Source organism: Perissodus microlepis, chromosome 10 (assembly GCF_051167445.1).
Source record: "Perissodus microlepis isolate ML-2025 ecotype Zambia chromosome 10, ASM5116744v1, whole genome shotgun sequence".
Lineage (NCBI taxonomy): Eukaryota > Metazoa > Chordata > Actinopteri > Cichliformes > Cichlidae > Perissodus > Perissodus microlepis.
This window is the reverse complement of record NC_140470.1, coordinates 32,307,087-32,326,397: the sequence shown is the minus strand read 5'-3', so window position 1 is coordinate 32,326,397 and position 19,311 is coordinate 32,307,087. Positions and strand designations below refer to the sequence as shown.

The window sequence follows — 19,311 nt, the reverse complement described above, 5'->3', positions numbered from 1 at the left end:
ACCATTTCAATTAATTCAGATATCTTTTATTTTGACAAGGAATTTCTTTCCATCTTGTCCTTATGATACACGCAGATAGAGTGCAAAAAGCAGTGCTTCAGAAGCAGTTTCAGCAGTGTTGCATTACTCCCTTTTAATTTACCAATCTGGTACTGACAGAAATGTAATGACTTTAATTCATATTAATAGAATTGGAGAAGTAAATTTGTAATAGTGACAGCGGATCGAGTTGGCAAAGATCTCATTTATTAAGCCAGGTTACAATCTCTGCACACTGTCAGTTTAAAAAACATTAATATGTCACTTCAAACTGTTCAAATAACCCTGAATATTGTCTTTAATATAATGGCAAAACCTTCTTTAACTTAACTTTTGATACAAATTTTTTTATCTCTTTGGATTGCATACCATAAATGATGGGATTGAGGCTTCCAGGGATGATGTGATACAGGACAGCAAGAATTTTTCTGCTCCCTGAGTATTCAGGAAAGCGATGCAGAGTGATTATGGACATACCACTGAAGAAAAATCAGATATGCAACCAGGTGAGTGCTGCAGGTCTTCAAGGCTTTATTGTTCAAGGACTTGATCTTAGTGGTTAGACACACCACAGTAATCTTAGTATAGGTAAGAACCATGCTACCGATAGAACCTGTGAACAAAAGCACAGTGAAAGTGAGGCCATAGACATTGTTAATGAACACATCCTCACAGGACAGGTTAAACAGTGCAGTGTTAGGTTTTGTATTGTTGATTGTCATTTATGCTTAGAAATATCTACTTATATATGCTTAGAGTTTCATAATTAGTTGTAGATTGGTAGAGGTTTTATCCTTAATAGTCTGCAAACTTTGTGTGCATTCCAGAGCACTCTGGGAGCATGGGAGAGGTCGTACCTTGTCTTATTGTTTTATGGTAGGATAAACGTGTCTATATCTGTTTTAGGCTAAGTGCCTTTTGTTTAGATGAACTGCTGGACTTCCAGACCAGCAGGGTTAGGGAAGTCATTTATGGGGACACACACACACAGACACACACACACACACACACACTTACACAACACACAGGCAAGGTACTCTTTGTTTGTATGTAGACGTCATATGTTAATGAACCTATGTATATTCATGTAACCTCAATAAAAGAGCAGTGTTGGGTCTGTGTTTCCACAAGCCCCGCTAATTCTAGAGACTTATTCATCATGAAGAAAACAAGACAGTCGATCGATCGATTATTTGCGCAAGGGAGGCCTCGTCTATGTCCACCACGAAAATGACCCCCAGATTTGACCTCCTCCTGCTCTTTTTATTGAGACACAGTTCACACAAAACACGTCAGAACAAAGCCACGCCCCCTTGGTTCTGAGACAAAGCATTTGTATGTATATGTGTGAACTTCTGTAAGTGTGTGTGTGTGTGTGTGTGTGTGTGTCAGACCTCCTGCTGACCAAAGGGTCGTAAACCCAGGAAGCTTACATCAAAAGAAACAGATCTTTCAGATAGGATGTATCTACAATAAAACCTCCCCCAGCACAGAGTGGTTGGAGAGGTGGTCAGGATCAAAGGAATGGCTTTGATCCTACTGCTTGAACTAAGACTGTACAAATTTAAGAAACACAATGGCAACATTCAACAATTAGACTTAACATTTCCCTCCTTTTTGTCATTGTATACTTAAATTTCAACTTATGCACCCTTTGTTTGGACAGTGTCAGTGTAGATTTCATTCATACACAGTAAACTACATCCTATACATAAGCAAATCAATGTCAACAGTCCAAAAACAGGAATTAATATTTTCAAAAGAAGATGCCACCAAGGACCAGACAGTAACCAAGCTTTCCAGCCTTGTGGCGGCTCTACTCCTGCCGTGCAATTCATTATGTAGTTCTGCAAGTAAACAACTGAATGTCAACAGTCGAACAAGAAGAATCATCATTCTCAAAAATCATATGTCACTACAATCCAACTGTATACAGACATAGGCATTTAAACGCATCAGTTGACTTTATTGTTTGTCCATGTGGCTCTCAGCTAACTTCAAAGCTGCAGCCTGGTCAACACCCTTCTTTATGACTCCTATCAACCCCCCAAATCTCACTGTAGGCATCCTGTGGGGGTTAGAGTCAACTGGCGAATTATCTGCATTTACAACTCTTCTCCTGTCCTGTTGTCACCACAGAAAAAGCTTTGTAAAGGAAATTGGATCAAGGTGTTTTGATCTTCTTGGCTCAAAACCTCAAGTGTTCATGATGTAAATGTAGACAAAAGGCTTCTCTGTTTACATCCTTCTTGCAGAAGACAAAAGAATAGGTGATGTTGCCATGTTCCATGGTAAATCTCCAACTTGGACTAATCCATTGTCCTTTATGCACATAGGCAATTGACCTGTTTCCAGTTCGTTTAACTGTTCAATGTCCTGCAACAAGTCATATTCTTTGGGTCAGACGAGCAGGTCTGTCGTACCAGAGCAGTTCACCTTCCCAGCTACTGGTGAATCGACCTTCCATTCAAGTTCCGAGGAGTTGAAAAGTTAGCAGTGTTCCAGGTAGGTTTACTCCTGGATGTGTTGCTAAAGCAACCAAACAAACTGTCTCGCTCTCAGTGATGCTATATGGCCACAGTCCAGAAGAATGTGTAGCCAGTGGCATCACAAGCATAACCATTGGTCTCGTTGTTTATGTGAGCGGTTGTGTTCTTAAACTGCCACCAGTAGTTGTTGAAAACCCATGCGGGCACTGGGTGTGGGTTGCTCTGTCCCAGTGCGCTCCCTGTCATCCCACTCTGGGTCCACAGGCTCAAGAAGATGCACAACACATTCCCAGCCATTCTGATGAGTACCTGTGGCTCAGTTGGTTTCTTCACCGGATTGAGACGAAGGGCCCTGGAGGCTTCCCCCCCCCTTTGTACCCGGTCTTCCTGCCACTTACTCCGAGCTGGCCTGGATGTGTGTCACCTTCTTGCAGTACGCTTGATGTATCCAAGTGTTTCTTCCAGCAATCTTCACTGCTGTGGTCGTTGTCAGCAGCACCCGATAGGGACCTTCCACCGTGGACTGGACCAGCACTTCCTCTCCATGGCCTTATCAACATCCAATCTCCAGACTTCAGACTCTGCTCCTGCAGAGAAACAGAATCATCTGGCAGATCATTTGTTCTCATGACTTCTTTACTTTTAAACATTTCAAGGATCTAATCTGCTAATATGCTCTCTCTTCTGCTCTTCTATCATCACTACAGAAGACTAGAACTCTAAATGCTCTAACATATGTAATCTCAAAGAGTCAGACCATTCTGTTGGAGTAATCCTCATGTATATCTTAACTAATTCTATACAGTCTAACCATGTCCTGCCTGTCTTCCTAAGTCTTAACTTTACTGTTCTATTAGTTCTCTCTGCCTGCAAATTTTTTTTAAAGTATTTAATAATCCTAAAGTATAAACTACTTCTAGAGTGAGTATAACGACTGCTCATCTCCCTCCTGTTGAGACATGGCATGGCCCATGGCTCAAAATAGCAGCAGTCTTATACAAATTATTAGGCAGTATTGGTTTATCACACAGATAATAAACACCAACCTGCAAGCTCGCTCCCTTGGTGAGCCACAACTGTTTTCCTGCCATAGGTGAGTGGCCCTACATGTCTGCTGATGTTGTACTGCTAAAATATGAACACCATGTTCTCCTAAAGCTGCCTCTTTTGCAATGTTATCTGCAAAAACTTTCCTTAATGCAACTGGATCTTTCCCTCACATGTGTGCTGCACATTTACAAACGGCAATTCCACTGGTTAATAACACTGCCTCCAGCAGATTTTGCAAGAGTTTGGTGTGTTCTACAGGTGTCCCTGTAGAGGTTGTCACACCTCGTCTCACTTACTGCACTACAAAGAAATGTAATGTAGCAAATGCATACTGGCTATCAGGGTATATTGTCTCTCTGCAGCTTTACACGCTTCCGTTAAAGCTAGAATCTCTGCTGCTTAAGCAAATATGAAACATGTTAGTTGTCATGCATAGATAACTTTCTCACTGTTTGCTACAGTAAAACCTGTTCTAGCCTGTCCCTCTGCTGTTGTAAAACTCAAATCATCAACAAACCAAACCTTTCCCTCAACGAGTGGCACAGCTATTAAGTCATCCCTCGGCTTACAGTTCTTCTCCACGTGCTACTCATGAGAAGTGCCCTCTTCTTTCGTTGGCAAAAAGGGTTTACAGATTCAGAATTGTGCACCACTTTATGGTAATATGTGTGGTTGTGAGAGTAACAGTAACATTAAAGGCAAGTGTCTTGTAGGTGACAGAAATGTAAGTTTAGTCTGCAGTAGTAAACATCTACCTCGTGTGGAACTAACAGTGTCAAAAGGTGAAATAAACTATTTCCTGAAACATTGTACAGCTTAAGCTGCTGCACATACTGATCTCACGCATGGAGGTAAAACACAAGCAACTAAAGCTAATCTTTTAGGATAGTAAGTTACTGGCTTCACTTGTGGAAAAAGTGCTGTTAGTTATTTTACAGTCACCTGGCATTTGTGCTGTTCACAGAACCACAAGTCCATCACTGGACCTCCTCTGCGCTGTCACTTTCTGGAGCTTGGCACGCTCCCTCAGGTTCCATTTTCCAACGCTGCTGAAGATTTTTAAGGCAGAGCACGTCGTACACCTTAGTTGTCTTCCTTAACGTCAACGTCGAAACTCTTTCATCTTATTTAAGATTTGCTATTCAAAGTCTCCTCGTGATGATCTCCTCGTGACAATCCTTTGGAAGCCCAGTAGCACAGCTCTCTGTGCTGAAGGTGATCTCCGATCCTCCTGAAGACTCTCTCCAGGCCTCAGCTTCCATCTTGTGGACAATCCTCTGAGTCACTCCTTCTCGTCATGGCACCTCACGACATCTACAAATTGAAAAATGACACTCCTCTCGCCACACGACTTTCGCCATGTGTCAACTCCCCAATGAGACATGCACAAGAATGTTGCACATTCTCTCTAAAACAATCTCCAGGGTTTCCCACTTGGAGCAGCCATACTCCAACCTGTAACCCTGTGTAAAAACATTAGTCAGCAGTTACATGTTAAGCTTGTTTAACTCCCAGCTCCACCTGGAGCCTGTATCCTGGAAGACAAAGTCTTAAAGTTAAAACAACTACACATTTGCAACCAACTATAGATCATAAGAGTAATAAAGTATTCAGCGTCACAGAGACAAGTATCATTGCAGGTTTATTCTAAACTCATTAAACTCCTACTTTTTCCCATAATTTGTTCCAAATTATTTAACATCTCAATGTCATTCCACATTGTAATCAGTGACTTTCCTTAAGTTTGTCACTCACCATGAGCCCAATAGCGGTCAGATAACGAGCTCCATGTAACTATTCTGTAACCACTGCACCTCTGTTCAATTGTCACTTGTCTGTCTGTGCTGAATCCTTTACAAGCACTCTTAAAGAAAAACAAACATTAGCCAAACACACGGTTCATCCTGGTTGTCAGGTGTCGGCCATCCAGATTCCAGAGGAGCTGTGAAAAGTCATAAAGTTAACACTCGCTGTGGAAAAGTAACACTGGTTTCAAACACAGTATGTCTCAAACTGTATTAATTTCTCCCCTGTAACATTCACATTTTCTCCAACATTCTCTCAACAACACAGTGTAATTTCATCATCAACATATAGCCTGTAACTACAATTTTCCTTCACACAAAATCTCAGTAATCCTGTGGTAGAAAAACATCATTAAGTTGTGTCCTGCTGTAAATCACATGATCAAATCACATGATTAACCATCTGCTGTAAAAAGAAATGTAAATGTTAGCGCTGCACAGGTGTATACACTCTTTCTCACAGTAATCTCTGTGAGCAACATAAGGTAGTGAATGGTACCTGGTAAATTCACAGACACAGAAAAATTTTTAAACTAAAAAGGTTAAATTTTCAGAGTTCACATAGTCATGTGACCCAAATTTCCTCCTGTGGTCTCCTTCTGCTCCTGCAACAGAGACACACACAGAGATACATCCACACCTTTGTCAGGTGGGGGTTAACTTCACACAATGGTGTTAAGTCAGTCAGTCTTGTCAGCTTTTGTCAGTCAGTCAGTTCCCCATTTATTTTAAAATTCTTACTCATTCACTCAGTGATTCCTTCTTTTGCTGATTGTGGAAATTATCGTCGCATTCGTTTCCACGCTCAGCAAAACGACGTCATTTCAAAAAGAAAAATAATTTAGACTGGATTTCCTCGTTGAATCCTTTTGGACAGGAACTTGTTTCCTAATTGTCCCAAATAAGTGACTTTCTCCTGAGCGCATTTTAATTTTGGAGAAGCTCACTTTGCAACAGTTTTTTCGACGACGCTTCGGTTCTAATCGTGCAGATCTGCTCAAACAGAGATCATCAAACAAAACTTTCAGTGCACCATGAAAGTAACAAAATAAAAGAAAAGAAAGAAAATAAAGGAAAGCAAAGGAAAGAAAGGCCTTGTTTAAGTCATGACACGTGTTCTTCATGCCAGGGGGGTAAATCGTAACAACCCAATTGGCAGGCTCAACTTAATAACAAAAGACAAATCAACAGCCAGTTTAATCTCAAACATTCATCCAAATCAGCCATACACACAACATACAGCATAACCCTGTTGTCTTGGCACATAATAAGTTTCTTCTCATGTAACCAAATGTGTGCCATGGTAAAACTTCTTCACACACCAGAAACTCACAATCAGCTCACTCAGCTCACTCATTTAAGACCTCTCATCAGCATTCTGTTTTCTCCTCTATGATGCAACCATCTGTCCTCCTATAATATTCAGTCCACTAGTCTATGTATCACTTTCATCTTACTAGTGACTTGGACAAGATGGCAAACAGAATCTCATGCTTAAGATGCTGTCTGGTCTTCATGAGTATCATTTATTGTGTATATGCATGTAGGGTTAGTATGGTTAATGCATTTTCTGTATGTTTTTGTGTTCCTCTCTCATCACATTTTCATTATTCTCATCACTGCTTAAACAACATACATCTCTCTGTCTGGTTTTTTTTTTTTTTAAACTGTACTTTTCTCCAAAACAGAAAATAGCATTACAGCTGTTTCAGACTGAGAAACACCAAACACTCTTCGTGCTATCATTCATCCACACAACTATTTTATTTCTTTTTGTCCACTGGGCAGGTGATCTGCAGAATCACGTCTGCCCCAGCTGGATACCTTTTCACACACACCGTGACGTCAGACACGCTCACACTCACTTCTGCTTAGATCACAATTACACTTCATTCGTCAACAATCCACACACCACGTGCTGCCCAATGAAAACTTTGCAGTGTATTTCATCCTCTTTCAAGGCAGACTTACACAGTTTATTCTCCATTACAAGACAACAATCAGCCACACTCACGCAGACCACGTCTGGCCCGCACACACACACAACATAGGCCTATCGCTTGCGTCTACACGCACAGCTAGCGCTCTCTGTTGAAAACTCTCAAACACCCCATATGGCGGAGAATTCAACCTTCGGACACTCTCTAACGCCCCAAATGGCGGAGATTCCGGACTCTCTTCACGGCGGAGTCACCGAACCTAGGTTATCTCTACGCTCCACACGGTGGAGAAGCCTGCGTCTCTCACGCGGCTAGCGCGCTCCCGTACCTGCGTTCAACGCAGGGTCACGTAGCCGCTCTCTAAGGCCTTCTGTACTCACTGTTTGTTTACGTTCATGGGAAGAGTCTCTGGATCCCGTCAATCGTCATCCATCCCGAGGGGAGTTCAGGCGCAAACTTCCCAGCCTGGTGACACGCCAAGAACACCAGGGCTTTACGTCAATCATCCCAGACGTTGCGGTGGCGTCCTCTCCCTCTCCTCGGTGGATGCGATGTTTTAGGCTCCGGCTCCGAAGGACCAAATAAATGTTGGGTCTGTGTTTCCACAAGCCCCGCTAATTCTAGAGACTTATTCATCATGAAGAAAACAAGACAGTCGATCGATCGATTATTTGCGCAAGGGAGGCCTCGTCTGTGTCCACCACGAAAATGACCCCCAGATCTGACCTCCTCCTGCTCTTTTTATTGAGACACAGTTCACACAAAACACGTCAGAACAAAGCCACGCCCCCTTGGTTCTGAGACAAAGCATTTGTATGTATATGTGTGAACTTCTGTAAGTGTGTGTGTGTGTGTGTGTGTGTCAGACCTCCTGCTGACCAAAGGGTCGTAAACCCAGGAAGCTTACATCAAAAGAAACAGATCTTTCAGATAGGATGTATCTGCAATAAAACCTCCCCCAGCACAGAGTGGTTGGAGAGGTGGTCAGGATCAAAGGAATGGCTTTGATCCTACTGCTTGAACTAAGACTGTACAAATTTAAGAAACACAATGGCAACATTCAACAATTAGACTTAACAGCAGTGTCACGGGGGAGCGGACGAGAGTCTGACGGAGGTCAAGTGGGTGGAACGACACTTGGCTCCAGGCAGGTCTCCCTCATGCATGAGTAACACGAAGAACTTTGCCTACTTGGTGTTCAATGCTTTTGCTGTGTTTTAAATTGTCTCGTTCCAGCGGTGGGCCTGAGATAGACAGACCCAACATTAATTGGTCCTTCGGAGCCAGAGCCCTAGAATTGACATTCACCGAGGGGAAAAAGAGACACGCCGAAAGACGTCAGCCAGGACGTATAGAAGTTCCTGTAGTAAAGTCCCGAGACGTGAGAATTCGTCATCGGGCCGGTGGATTAGCTGTCTGTTTTTTCTCCTCGCTGGATGGTGATTGACGGGATTCGAGATTAATGCAAGAGCAACACCAAGTAAGTACTGTACAAAGAAGAGCGCTGTAGCTGCGCGGGTGCACGCGAGCATGGTCGCGCAGGTTTCACGCGGACCTGAGCCGTTTGGTTAATCGCAGGCTTATAAAGGAAAGAGAGCGACGGCTCCTTAGCTGCGCGGGTACACGCGAGCACGGTCGCGCGGGTTTCACGCAGACCTGAGCTGTGCGGTTAATCGCAGGCTTATAAACAAAAGAGAGCGACGCCTATGCCGTGCGGTTTCACGCAGGCAGGTGCAGCTTAGTGACTGCGCGGGTACACGCGAGTCCAGGAGCTCAACGGCCGTGCGGGTTCACGCAGGCTGGGGAAATTTAAAGGCCTATTTTGTGTTGTTTGTGTACGTCTGTGTCAGTTGTTAAAAGTAATCTGCAGGTAAATATTTTAACTAATTACGTGCATAGAGGCACTTGACCTGTGTGAAAGACTGTCGTCTTATTATGAGCCATTGCTGAGATATAGAGCACACCTATGAAAACAACTAACATGCTGAACCCTGTATGAAGCAGCTAAAACTACTTGACGAGGAAGTTGAATTGAATATGAAAGTGCAAGTCTTTGCCACTGTGGGCAAAGCACGCAACCACTGTGTGAGGTTGCGTTGCAGTCTCTTCTGAGCTGATGAGCAAGCTACACATGATCAGATCGAGAGCTGGCTGAGAACTCATCAAAGAGAGGGAAACAGAACTATGATAACTGGAGTGTGCAGCGTGTCCGTGAGTTCAGCTTCTTCTTTCAGATGCGCAGCAGTTTTTCTGCATCTTGACTCATGTGTGTAGAGTGTTCATAGCATCAGCATCATGTTTTTGTTATTTGTTTTGTTGGGTTGAAAAATTATTAAATAAACTTGTGCTCATACTTATGGATCACCATGGCACATGCCATCAGCCATATGATTTATTTGCACAGATGAAAAAAGGGAGTGTGAATGTGTCTGACGTCACAGTGTTTTTGTGCGCTGTGTAAAAGTAATTGCCTCTGATTGTGAGAGCGGTGATTCTGCAGGTCACCAGCTATTGTAAAGGAAAAAAACAAAAAACAAAAGAGTAAAAAAGAGACTAAATTTACATTGTAGATGAAAAATAATCATAGGAAAAAGGTTTTGTGTTGATCAGCCAAGAACAACTACAATCTCATTTTCTGCTTTTAAGAAAGGACTGTTCACAAAAACAGAGAGAGAGATGTGAGTTAAGCAGTGATGATAATAATGAAAATGTCTTAGTTTGTCACTTTCAGGTGAAAAGCAGACCTGAATCAATTTTCCACATGCAGCGGTCGGAAGACAGTTATAGTTTAACATCATTGGAAACATTCAGGCCAAGTTTCTGGCTAACTTATTTACAGCACCATGTGTCTCTCAAACTCACAAGCGAGCTCTCACTCCTCCCTGAAGACAAGGAATGCAGTTCCAAAGAGCAATAACATGGCAGATAAAGAGACAGCAGCAAAGTCCTGAGCAAAGAGACCCAGCAAGCAGCAGCAGTGTGGACAAACTGCATCGGAGAAGAAGAGCAAACCCATCATCCTGACTGATTGGATGAATGGCACTGTGTTTCCAACAAGCTGCAACTTCACTGTGCATGTGACAAGAACTTATGAGGAGAACTGAGGAGACTGTTGGAGTTTGACATTTGCCACCTTTGGAGAAAATGGCAAGAAGAGACAGTGGAACACAGGACGAAGCTGAAGGAGAACTGCTGGCTATTGGACTGCTGAAGTGGGAGAGGACAACAGAGTGAGAGTAAGTGAGAATGCTGTTGTTTAATGTGGGAAATCAAAATTTGGGTTAGCAAACCAGGGGAAAAGAAAACTGACTGCTTAAGTTGGAAAATTGAGAAGGAATCTGAAACACTGCAAAAAAGAAACATATACAAAATCACACACACAAGCAGAACATGCATTAACCCTACTAACACAAACACAAGAGAGCTCATGAAGATTAGGCAGCATCTTGAGCATGTGAGTCTGTTTATCATCTTGTCCAAGTCACTTAGTGTGATGAAAAGTGATGCAAAGACCAGTGGACTCATAGCAAAGTAGTTAAGAAATGATCAAATAATAGCAGAGAAGTGTGTAGCAAAGGCAGCTTTAAGAACATGCCCTGCTGGAGATGCAGCTCCACAGACATTGATTAAACCCGCCTAATAACACAAACACACATGCAATGAAGATCAGCTTGTTATCTCTCATCAGTGTTAAAATAGTGTAAATTTAACAGAAACTTGTTATCAAATACTGAATTTATCCAATGCTGACAATTAACTCTCTAGGTTGCAGGACAACAGTTTAATTTTCGTGGAAAAAAAAGATTCTGGTTTGACCATCCAGTGATCAGACAATAAATTTAGTCGTTGATATAGTAAATTGGGAGATGCTTCCTGCTTGATTGATGCAGTACAAGTAATTTACTGAGGGAATTTTTGTGATAAGATTTTGAACATGCATTTCTGTTGTCCTGTCATCTTAGTGGGTTAATAGCTGATATGCAAATTAGTTGATCGTTCTTAGATTAATGAAAGGTGATTGAATTCTAGCACGAGTGAATGGGATGTTTGGAGTTTGTTGTGTGTTGAGTGGAGACTCTAAAACACTGAGTTTCCTGTTTGATGTGCGAGTGAATCCTGTACCTAGATACACAACTCTGAATACGTCAGAACAAACTTCTTTTGTGAAGTGCATGACAACATGTCACATGTTTTGTGATGACGGGAAAAAAGAAAAACTGGATAAAATAGATCTGTGGCGTAAATGAGTGAAAAGCACAGACCTGGGGATTAAACTCATATCTAATAACATATTAGGGTTATGTTGTGTGTTGTGTGGCTGATGGATGGTTTGGAGTGAATCTAGCTGATGGTTTTTCTTTTGTTGTGAAGTTGAGCCTGCCAATTAGCATGATGGTATGATAAATCATGCTAATGGTATGATTTACCCTCCTGAGATGAGGAGCTTGTGTCATGACTTAACAAGGCCTTTTTATTTTGATACTTTCACAGTGCACTGAAAGTTTTGTTCGATAATCTCTGAGCAGATCTGCACGATTAGAACAGAAAGCGCTGTACGACACGTCGTCGAGAAAATTGTTGCAAGTGAGCTTCTCCACATTAAAATGGGCTCAGGAGAAAGCCACTTATCTGGGACAATTAAAAAGAGGGTCCCTGCCCAAAAAGGATTCAGCGAGGTAATCCGATCTAAAATTCTTCTTTTTCTTTTGAATGATGTCATTTTGCTGAGAGTGGAAACTAAATGTGATGATAGGTTTCACTATCAGCAAAGAAAGAATGAATGAATGTAGGAATGAATGAGTGAAAGAGAAAAAATGACTGGTAAAAGCTGACAGAAGCTGACAGACTGACTGACATCACTGTGCGAAGTTAACCCCCACCTGACAAAGGTGCAGATGAATCTATGTGTGTTTCTTTTTACAGGAGCAGAAAGATGACAGCAACATCCGAGGTTGCATGACGATTTAACCTTTTGAATGCCACTTTCTGTGTCTGTGCATCTACCAGGGGTGTTATTCACTATCTTGTGTTGCTTACAGAGGTAACTGTGAGAAAGTGTGTATACATCTGTGCAGCGCTAACATTTGCATTTTCTTCTCTACAGCATTACAGTTCTTCATGTGAGTTGATCATGTGATTTATAACAGAACAGCTGGTTGATGTTTTTCTACGACAGGATTTCTGGGTTCATGTATGAAGAAAACTGTGTTTACAGGTTATGAGTTGGTGATGCTGTTACACTGTGTTTTTGGGGAAATGTAAAGGTTATTTTGACAATGTGAATAACATGTGAGACATTCCCTGTGCTGAAACTAGTGTCACTCCTTTCCACAGCTATGGATGGCTAGCTTTATGGTCTTTTTATAGCACCTCTGGAACCTGTCGACCTGCGTCTGACCACCGGGATGGTCAATGTGTGTTGCTAATGTTTGTTTTTTCTAAGAGTGCATGTAGAGGATTCAGCAGAAGCGGACAAGTGACATGAGAAAAACAAATAATAGATGCAGTGTTTATGGAATAGTTTAATATGGGGCTCATTAGCTGGCCACTATTGAGCTCCTAGTGATTGATGAGTTGACTGACTTTGCTTAAGAGAAGTCACCGATTACATTAATGTTGACTGAGTACATGGGATGATCCATGTCTGAGGCAAATTATGGAAATAATTGTAGTTTACTGATTTGAGAAAACCTGCACATGACACTTGTCTTGCTGGTGCTGAATACTTTATTACTTTAAGTGTGAAGTTTGATTTCACTTCCAGATCTTGTATTTCAGGCCATGATGGCGTGTATGCAGGCTCCTGGCGGAGCCAGTTTTTAAGCAAACGTAATATTCAAAACACACTAACATCTTTTATTGCAGGATTATAGGTCCGGGGTGGTGCTGCTCCAGAGGAGGAGACACCCTGATGTTGCCTGGGACGTGATCTAGCTAACCTTTTTCTTTAAGACAGGAATCTGGTTTTGATGAGTTGACTCATGGGAGTGTCCATGCGTCAAGAGGAGGGGTCCAGGATTAAGATGAAACAATGAATTAACATTAAACTATGTTTTATATGATTTTTGCAGTGATTTGTGTGATTAACAGTTCATTCAACGGGTATTAAACCTATGCAAGTGGTGCATTCATGTTCAGATGAGGCTTTGATGGCCTATAAGTGAAGTTCACTGAACTAAAAAATGTGGTTTGATGATTGTTGACATGCTCTCCAAATTTGTTGACATGCTCTCCAAATAGAAGTTTTTCCTCCTAGCAAGGAAATACAGGTGTAGCAGTCAGAATATTGCTGAAAGGAATCTCATGAGAAATCTTCAGAGGCCCAGTGAGAAGCGAGAACCATTCCAGGCATAGCTGACAGCCCAGGCAGTGGTTGAGGTCAAAGGTCGAGCTGTTTGGGGCCCATCATGAGATCAGATTCCGGAGCCACAGCAAGGACCACGAAACTGCGTTGGAATGAGAGCTGTGCCAAGGGGGATTTCCAGAGGCCAACAGAGGAGATTGTGGACAACAGACGGGCACCTGAAGGGTGAGGGGAGCATGCCACGCTCCATCGACATCGCAGAGGGAGTCCAAGGATGGCATCATGATTCTGTGAAAAGCACAGGAACCAGAAGCTATGGTGGTGATGACAGCAGTTTCCTATGAACATCACCTAATGCTGTGCCACTGTACTGTGCATACGATGACACTCTGAAGGCTGCTGGGATCATAACAGCAGTAAGACGACTGGATCCAGCACCCTTTCCACAGAGGATTTTTTCTGCAGAGCATGGACAATGGAGGAGTCATAAGTACCCCCCTCGCAGGACGAAGGCCTGAAGTGAGGTGATGGGGGTTGATAGAGGCCATAAAACAAGAGTGCTGACGAGGCCTGCAGCTTTGGAGATAGCTGAAAGCCTCATTGACAAACAACAAAACCAACTGGTATGTATGAATTTCTATTCTACATACGTTTGGACTCTGGTCCTATGGACAGTGATGGAAACAACTGGAAGAGACATTCATGACGCCCTGCAGAACTTAAACCACTCTGCAGAGAGACATGTGATTTGCATGCCCAGAGGAGCACCACCAAGCTGGGATGTTTTTGAAAATGTTACTTTCTTATTTTAACTATTAAATTAACAATTCATTTGTTTGCTTGTAGGATGCAGTTTGCCTTTGGATGAGATCAATGAGGAATGGGATAGCTGCTAATACATTTGTCAAACTGTGTACGTTTACAGTAATTTAGGGTGATTTGACATATGCTGAGTATAAAAATGTTTGCATTGACACTGTCAGACATGAGGTGATCATAACTGGGAACTTTTCTAGCATAAAGGTCAAAAAGGGGGGAATGTTAGGTTTTGTATTGTTGATTGTCATTTATGCTTAGAAATATCTACTTATATATGCTTAGAGTTTTAGATTGGTAGAGGTTTGATCCTTAATAGTCTGCAAACTTTGTGTGCATTCCAGAGCACCCTGGGAGCATGGGAGAGGTCGTACCTTGTCTTATTGTTTTATGGTAGGATAAACGTGTCTATATCTGTTTTAGGCTAAGTGCCTTTTGTTTAGATGAACTGCTGGACTTCCAGACCAGCAGGGTTAGGGAAGTCATTTATGGGGGCACACACACACACACACACACTTACACAACGCACAGGCAAGGTACTCTTTGTTTGTATGTAGACGTCATATGTTAATGAATCTATGTATATTCAAGTAACCTTAACCTTAATAAAAGAGCAGTGTTACGGGGGAGCGGACGAGAGTCTGACGGAGGTCAAGTGGGTGGAACGACACTTGGCTCCAGGCAGGTCTCCCTCATGCATGAGTAACACGAAGAACTTTGCCTACTTGGTGTTCAATGCTTTTGCTGTGTTTTAAATTGTCTCGTTCCAGCGGTGGGCCTGTGCTAGACAGACCCAACATGCAGCATTGTCACAATAGGGGCTGCAACAGAGTTCTGCATCGGCCCAGTCTCAAGGTCAGACTGAGCAGAATCCCAAGACTTGTTGTTAGTGGTTAGACACACCACAGTAATCTTAGTATAGGTAAGAACCATGCTACCGATAGAACCTGTGAACAAAAGCACAGTGAAAGTGAGGCCATAGACATTGTTAATGAACACATCCTCACAGGACAGGTTAAACAGTGCAGCATTGTCACAATAGGGGCTTTTGATCAGAGTTCTGCATCGGCCCAGTCTCAAGGGCAGAATCCCAACCAAAACAAAGGCCACCCCCCAGGCAGAAACTGTCAGCTTCGTCAACATCTTATTTGTCATTACTGCAGCATAACGCAGAGGATTACAGATGGCTACATATCTGTCAAAGGCCATTATCATAAGCACTGTGTGAGCTGTGGTACTAAACATATGTGTGGTGAAAGCTTGGACCACACATTCATAATAACTGATGAGGCGCTCAGACGGAGGCCTCAACATGTCTACAAGAAAACGAGGGATCATGATAGTTTCCAAATAAATCATTAATGGACAGATTACAAAAAAGGATATACATGGGCTGGTGAAGACTCTTGTCAACAAAAACAAAAACAGCAATGCCCACATTGGCAACAATTAGAAACAAGTAGGAGAAAAAAAGAAAAAGAAACATAGGGTATGTGGCTTCCTGTGGGACATTTAAACCCTCCAGCTGTATTGTGAAGATGTTGTTTGTATTTTGCATGGACCTGAAAGAACAAGACAATTTCAAAGGCATTTCAAAAGCAATTCAGTCACTATCTAAAATCACATTTTGGGTTGTCTAGACCAAAATACTAAATTTAGCTCCACAATGGACTGATATCCACTTACGAGAACATTACACTGCCTCTGTTTTATCAAAATTGAAAACAAATTTCTTCATATGTGGCTCTCATTTTTCTTAGAAACAAAAATCGGGTAAAAAAAAACAAAAAAAACAGCAATTCTTTGTTTTTACATTCATTAGGTTCCAATCAGCCCAAATATCAAAGAGAAATTAAAAATGCAAGAGTTCAGGTCTTAGGAAGTTAACCCAGTTAAGAATAAGAAAACATTTCCGAGCTAACAGCAATAGTTTTATCACATAATTTACGCTGTGAGTAAGTTAATGTTAATTCTTTTGAAGGTAAACCAAGAATAAAATATCCAGGGTCCTTTTGGATCCAATTCTTAAAAATATTACTCAGATCTTGAGATATAAAACTCCAAAATCTTTTAATTAGTTTGCATTGCCAAAAGTAATGGAAAAGGTACAAGTTTCTTTTTGACATTTGATACAGACACATCAGGTGTAATGTTATGGAGACATTAGGAGTTAGGCGGTGTCGAATTTTGTATTGGGTATCTTGCAAACAGTTGCAAGTAAAAGTAGATCTAGCTATGTTTCCACTCCTCCTCCACATATTGATTATTAAGATCTCTCTCCCATTTATGAATAGCACTCAATGTGCTGCTACTATGAGTATATAGTAAAGAATAAAAGGCAGAAATAAAATGAGTTCTATCTTTTTGTTTAATAAGAAAAGTCTCCAAATCTTCATATATAGCTGTTTCTGCAGATTGTGAAATTTCAGAATTAACAAAATTACAAACATGGAGGAAGCCCAAAAAAATTGTCTCTAGGAATATTAAAATTTGAATCCAGTTGCTGAAAGTTCATCAGTGTGTTGTTTAAATACAAATCACCCTTAGCCCGTTATTGAGTCTTTGTTTCTCAATAAAGGAGTCAAAAAAATCTTCTCTGCCCAACCCTTTGTGCATTTCCCTCCAAAACCTTATTGTATTATAAATAACTGGGTTATTGTTAATCTCTGTTTGTAAGTTCTTTTTGTCACAGACAACTAGGCCCCAAAGTGAAGAAGGTGAAGCAGACCAAGAGTCAAAAAAAAAGACTGAACTTTATACACTTTGTGTTCTGAACATGCACAAAAGGTCTGACAGATGGCAGGGTCATTGTATTTTAGCATAAAAATCATACTCTTTAAAAACATTTTCCTTTGAGTTAACATGAGAGAAAGAGTAACTATTGATGTACTTTATGCAGTAACTTTATGATTTTAAAGAAAACAATCTTAATGGGGGTTTTGTTTACCTCACAAATGAAATGCATTTGGAAATCAACAACTTCTCAAATTTTACTGTACAAGAATCTCACTTAAGATTATCACAATGACATGCCTAATGCCAAATTGCCTTATTCTTTCAGTTTAGGTTCAGTTTCTTACATATACAATACTGAACCAAAACGGTGATATGTGCTGATTTTGTGAACTGTTCCTAATTCACTGTTCCAGTCTGATTAGCCAACATATGCACAGTAGTAAGAACAAAATTGGCTAGTGTGCATGTGTCATAAATGTGAGGGATTTTTCATACAAGCTAATTTTTGCAAGTAAATAAACACATTTATTCACGGGGTAAGAAGGTTTTCATGCTGATATTAGTGAATTATTCCCAATGAGTCTTTTGTCACTGGATTAATTAAAGCTCTCTCTCTCCTTTGCAGTATTGTTTTAATTCAGCTGTATTTTAAACGGCCTGTTTAAGTTCATATAAACATCTCACTCAGATTTAAGTCCAGAGATTGTCTTTTTTGGTTTTAAATGAAAGCTATGGTATAAGTAAGAATACTAAAAATTACTTCCATGCAAAGGTATTCTCTTGGCCTTTAAGATTCATTACATCGGTATAACCGGGTGTTATTGCTGGTTTCATACCATTATGTTCTTTCTTAAATACTAATTATGTATTTAGCTCCAATAAAACTGCACAGTCCTTGTGTCTGTGTTTAACAAAGGCTTACCAGCAGATAGCGAATATTTGCTTTTGCCTTTAACGTCATCTAATGTAAATTAAACTTCATGAATGAGACAAAACCACAGATTGGCTTAAGCTTTTATTTTACACAAACACACGCACATTTTGAAATGCTGACTAAAGTTTTATACATTAGTTTCTTACAGCAGCAAAAACATTAACTTCCATCTAATTATGATTAAAATAGCTGTCAGAGATGATCTCCCTTTAGATGTTGAATTTCTATAAAAACAAACAGAAACACATTCTGTTTATGATGCCAAAACCTTCTTGGATACGCACAACTTCAAAAGGGCTTTTTGTAGGTCTTTGGACTGCACACCATAAATAATGGGGTTCAGACTGCCTGGAAATATACCAAACAGAACAGCAAAGATTTTTCTGTACTCTGTGTACTGAGGGAAGCGATGCAGAGTAACACGTGTCATTCCACTAAGTGTCATAATCAGATAAACAACCAGATGAGTGCTGCAGGTCTTCAACGCTTTACTGTTCAAAGACTTGTTCTTACTGGTCAGACAAACCACTGCAATGCTTGTATAGGAAAGAACTATTGCCCCTATAGAGCCCACATAAACAGCCACAGTGAAAGTGATACCATAGATGTTGTTAATGACCACACTTTCACAGGAAAGTTTAAACAATGAGGCATTGTCACAGTAGGGGTTTGTGATCAAAGTCCTGCATCGACTCAGACGTGTGGTCAGACCTAGAAGAATCCCGACCAAAACAAAGGCCACTCCCCAGGCACAAACTGTCAGCTTGATCATCATTTTGTTGGTCATTATGGAAACATAGTGAAAAGGATTACAAATGGCCACATATCTGTCATAGGCCATAATCATGAGAACAGTGTGACTTGTGGTTCCAACCAAGTGCACAATGTAGGCCTGAACAACACATTGATAATAACTAATGAGGCGCTCAGATGGAGGTCTCATAAGGTCTATAAGCAAACGGGGCACCACGATAGAGGTTGCAAGAATATCATTCAATGGCAAGTTGCAATAAAGGAGATACATGGGCTGGTGAAGATTCTTGTTCATGAAAATCAAAATAGTAATGCCCACATTTATAATCATTATAAACAAGTAGGAGAAAAACAAGAAAAGAAAGGCGGGGTAGAGAGAATCCTTTGAAGTGTTTAAGCCCTCTAACTGGAGGATGTAGCTGTTGTAGGTGTAGTTCTCCATCAT

General features: G+C 41.1%; 1 protein-coding gene and 1 pseudogene across 1 annotated transcript; both read right to left on the bottom strand.

Moving 5' to 3' along the window:
- Window positions 1-337: 337 nt before the first annotated feature.
- On the bottom strand, window positions 338-16,001 carry LOC146379712 (olfactory receptor 8G17-like; annotated as a pseudogene).
- A 2,365-nt stretch (window positions 16,002-18,366) lies between these two features.
- Window positions 18,367-19,311, bottom strand: LOC146379711 (olfactory receptor 8G17-like). The gene has a single exon (XM_084941314.1). It carries the CDS (start codon window positions 19,309-19,311, stop codon window positions 18,367-18,369), a length of 945 nt encoding a protein of 314 aa, XP_084797440.1.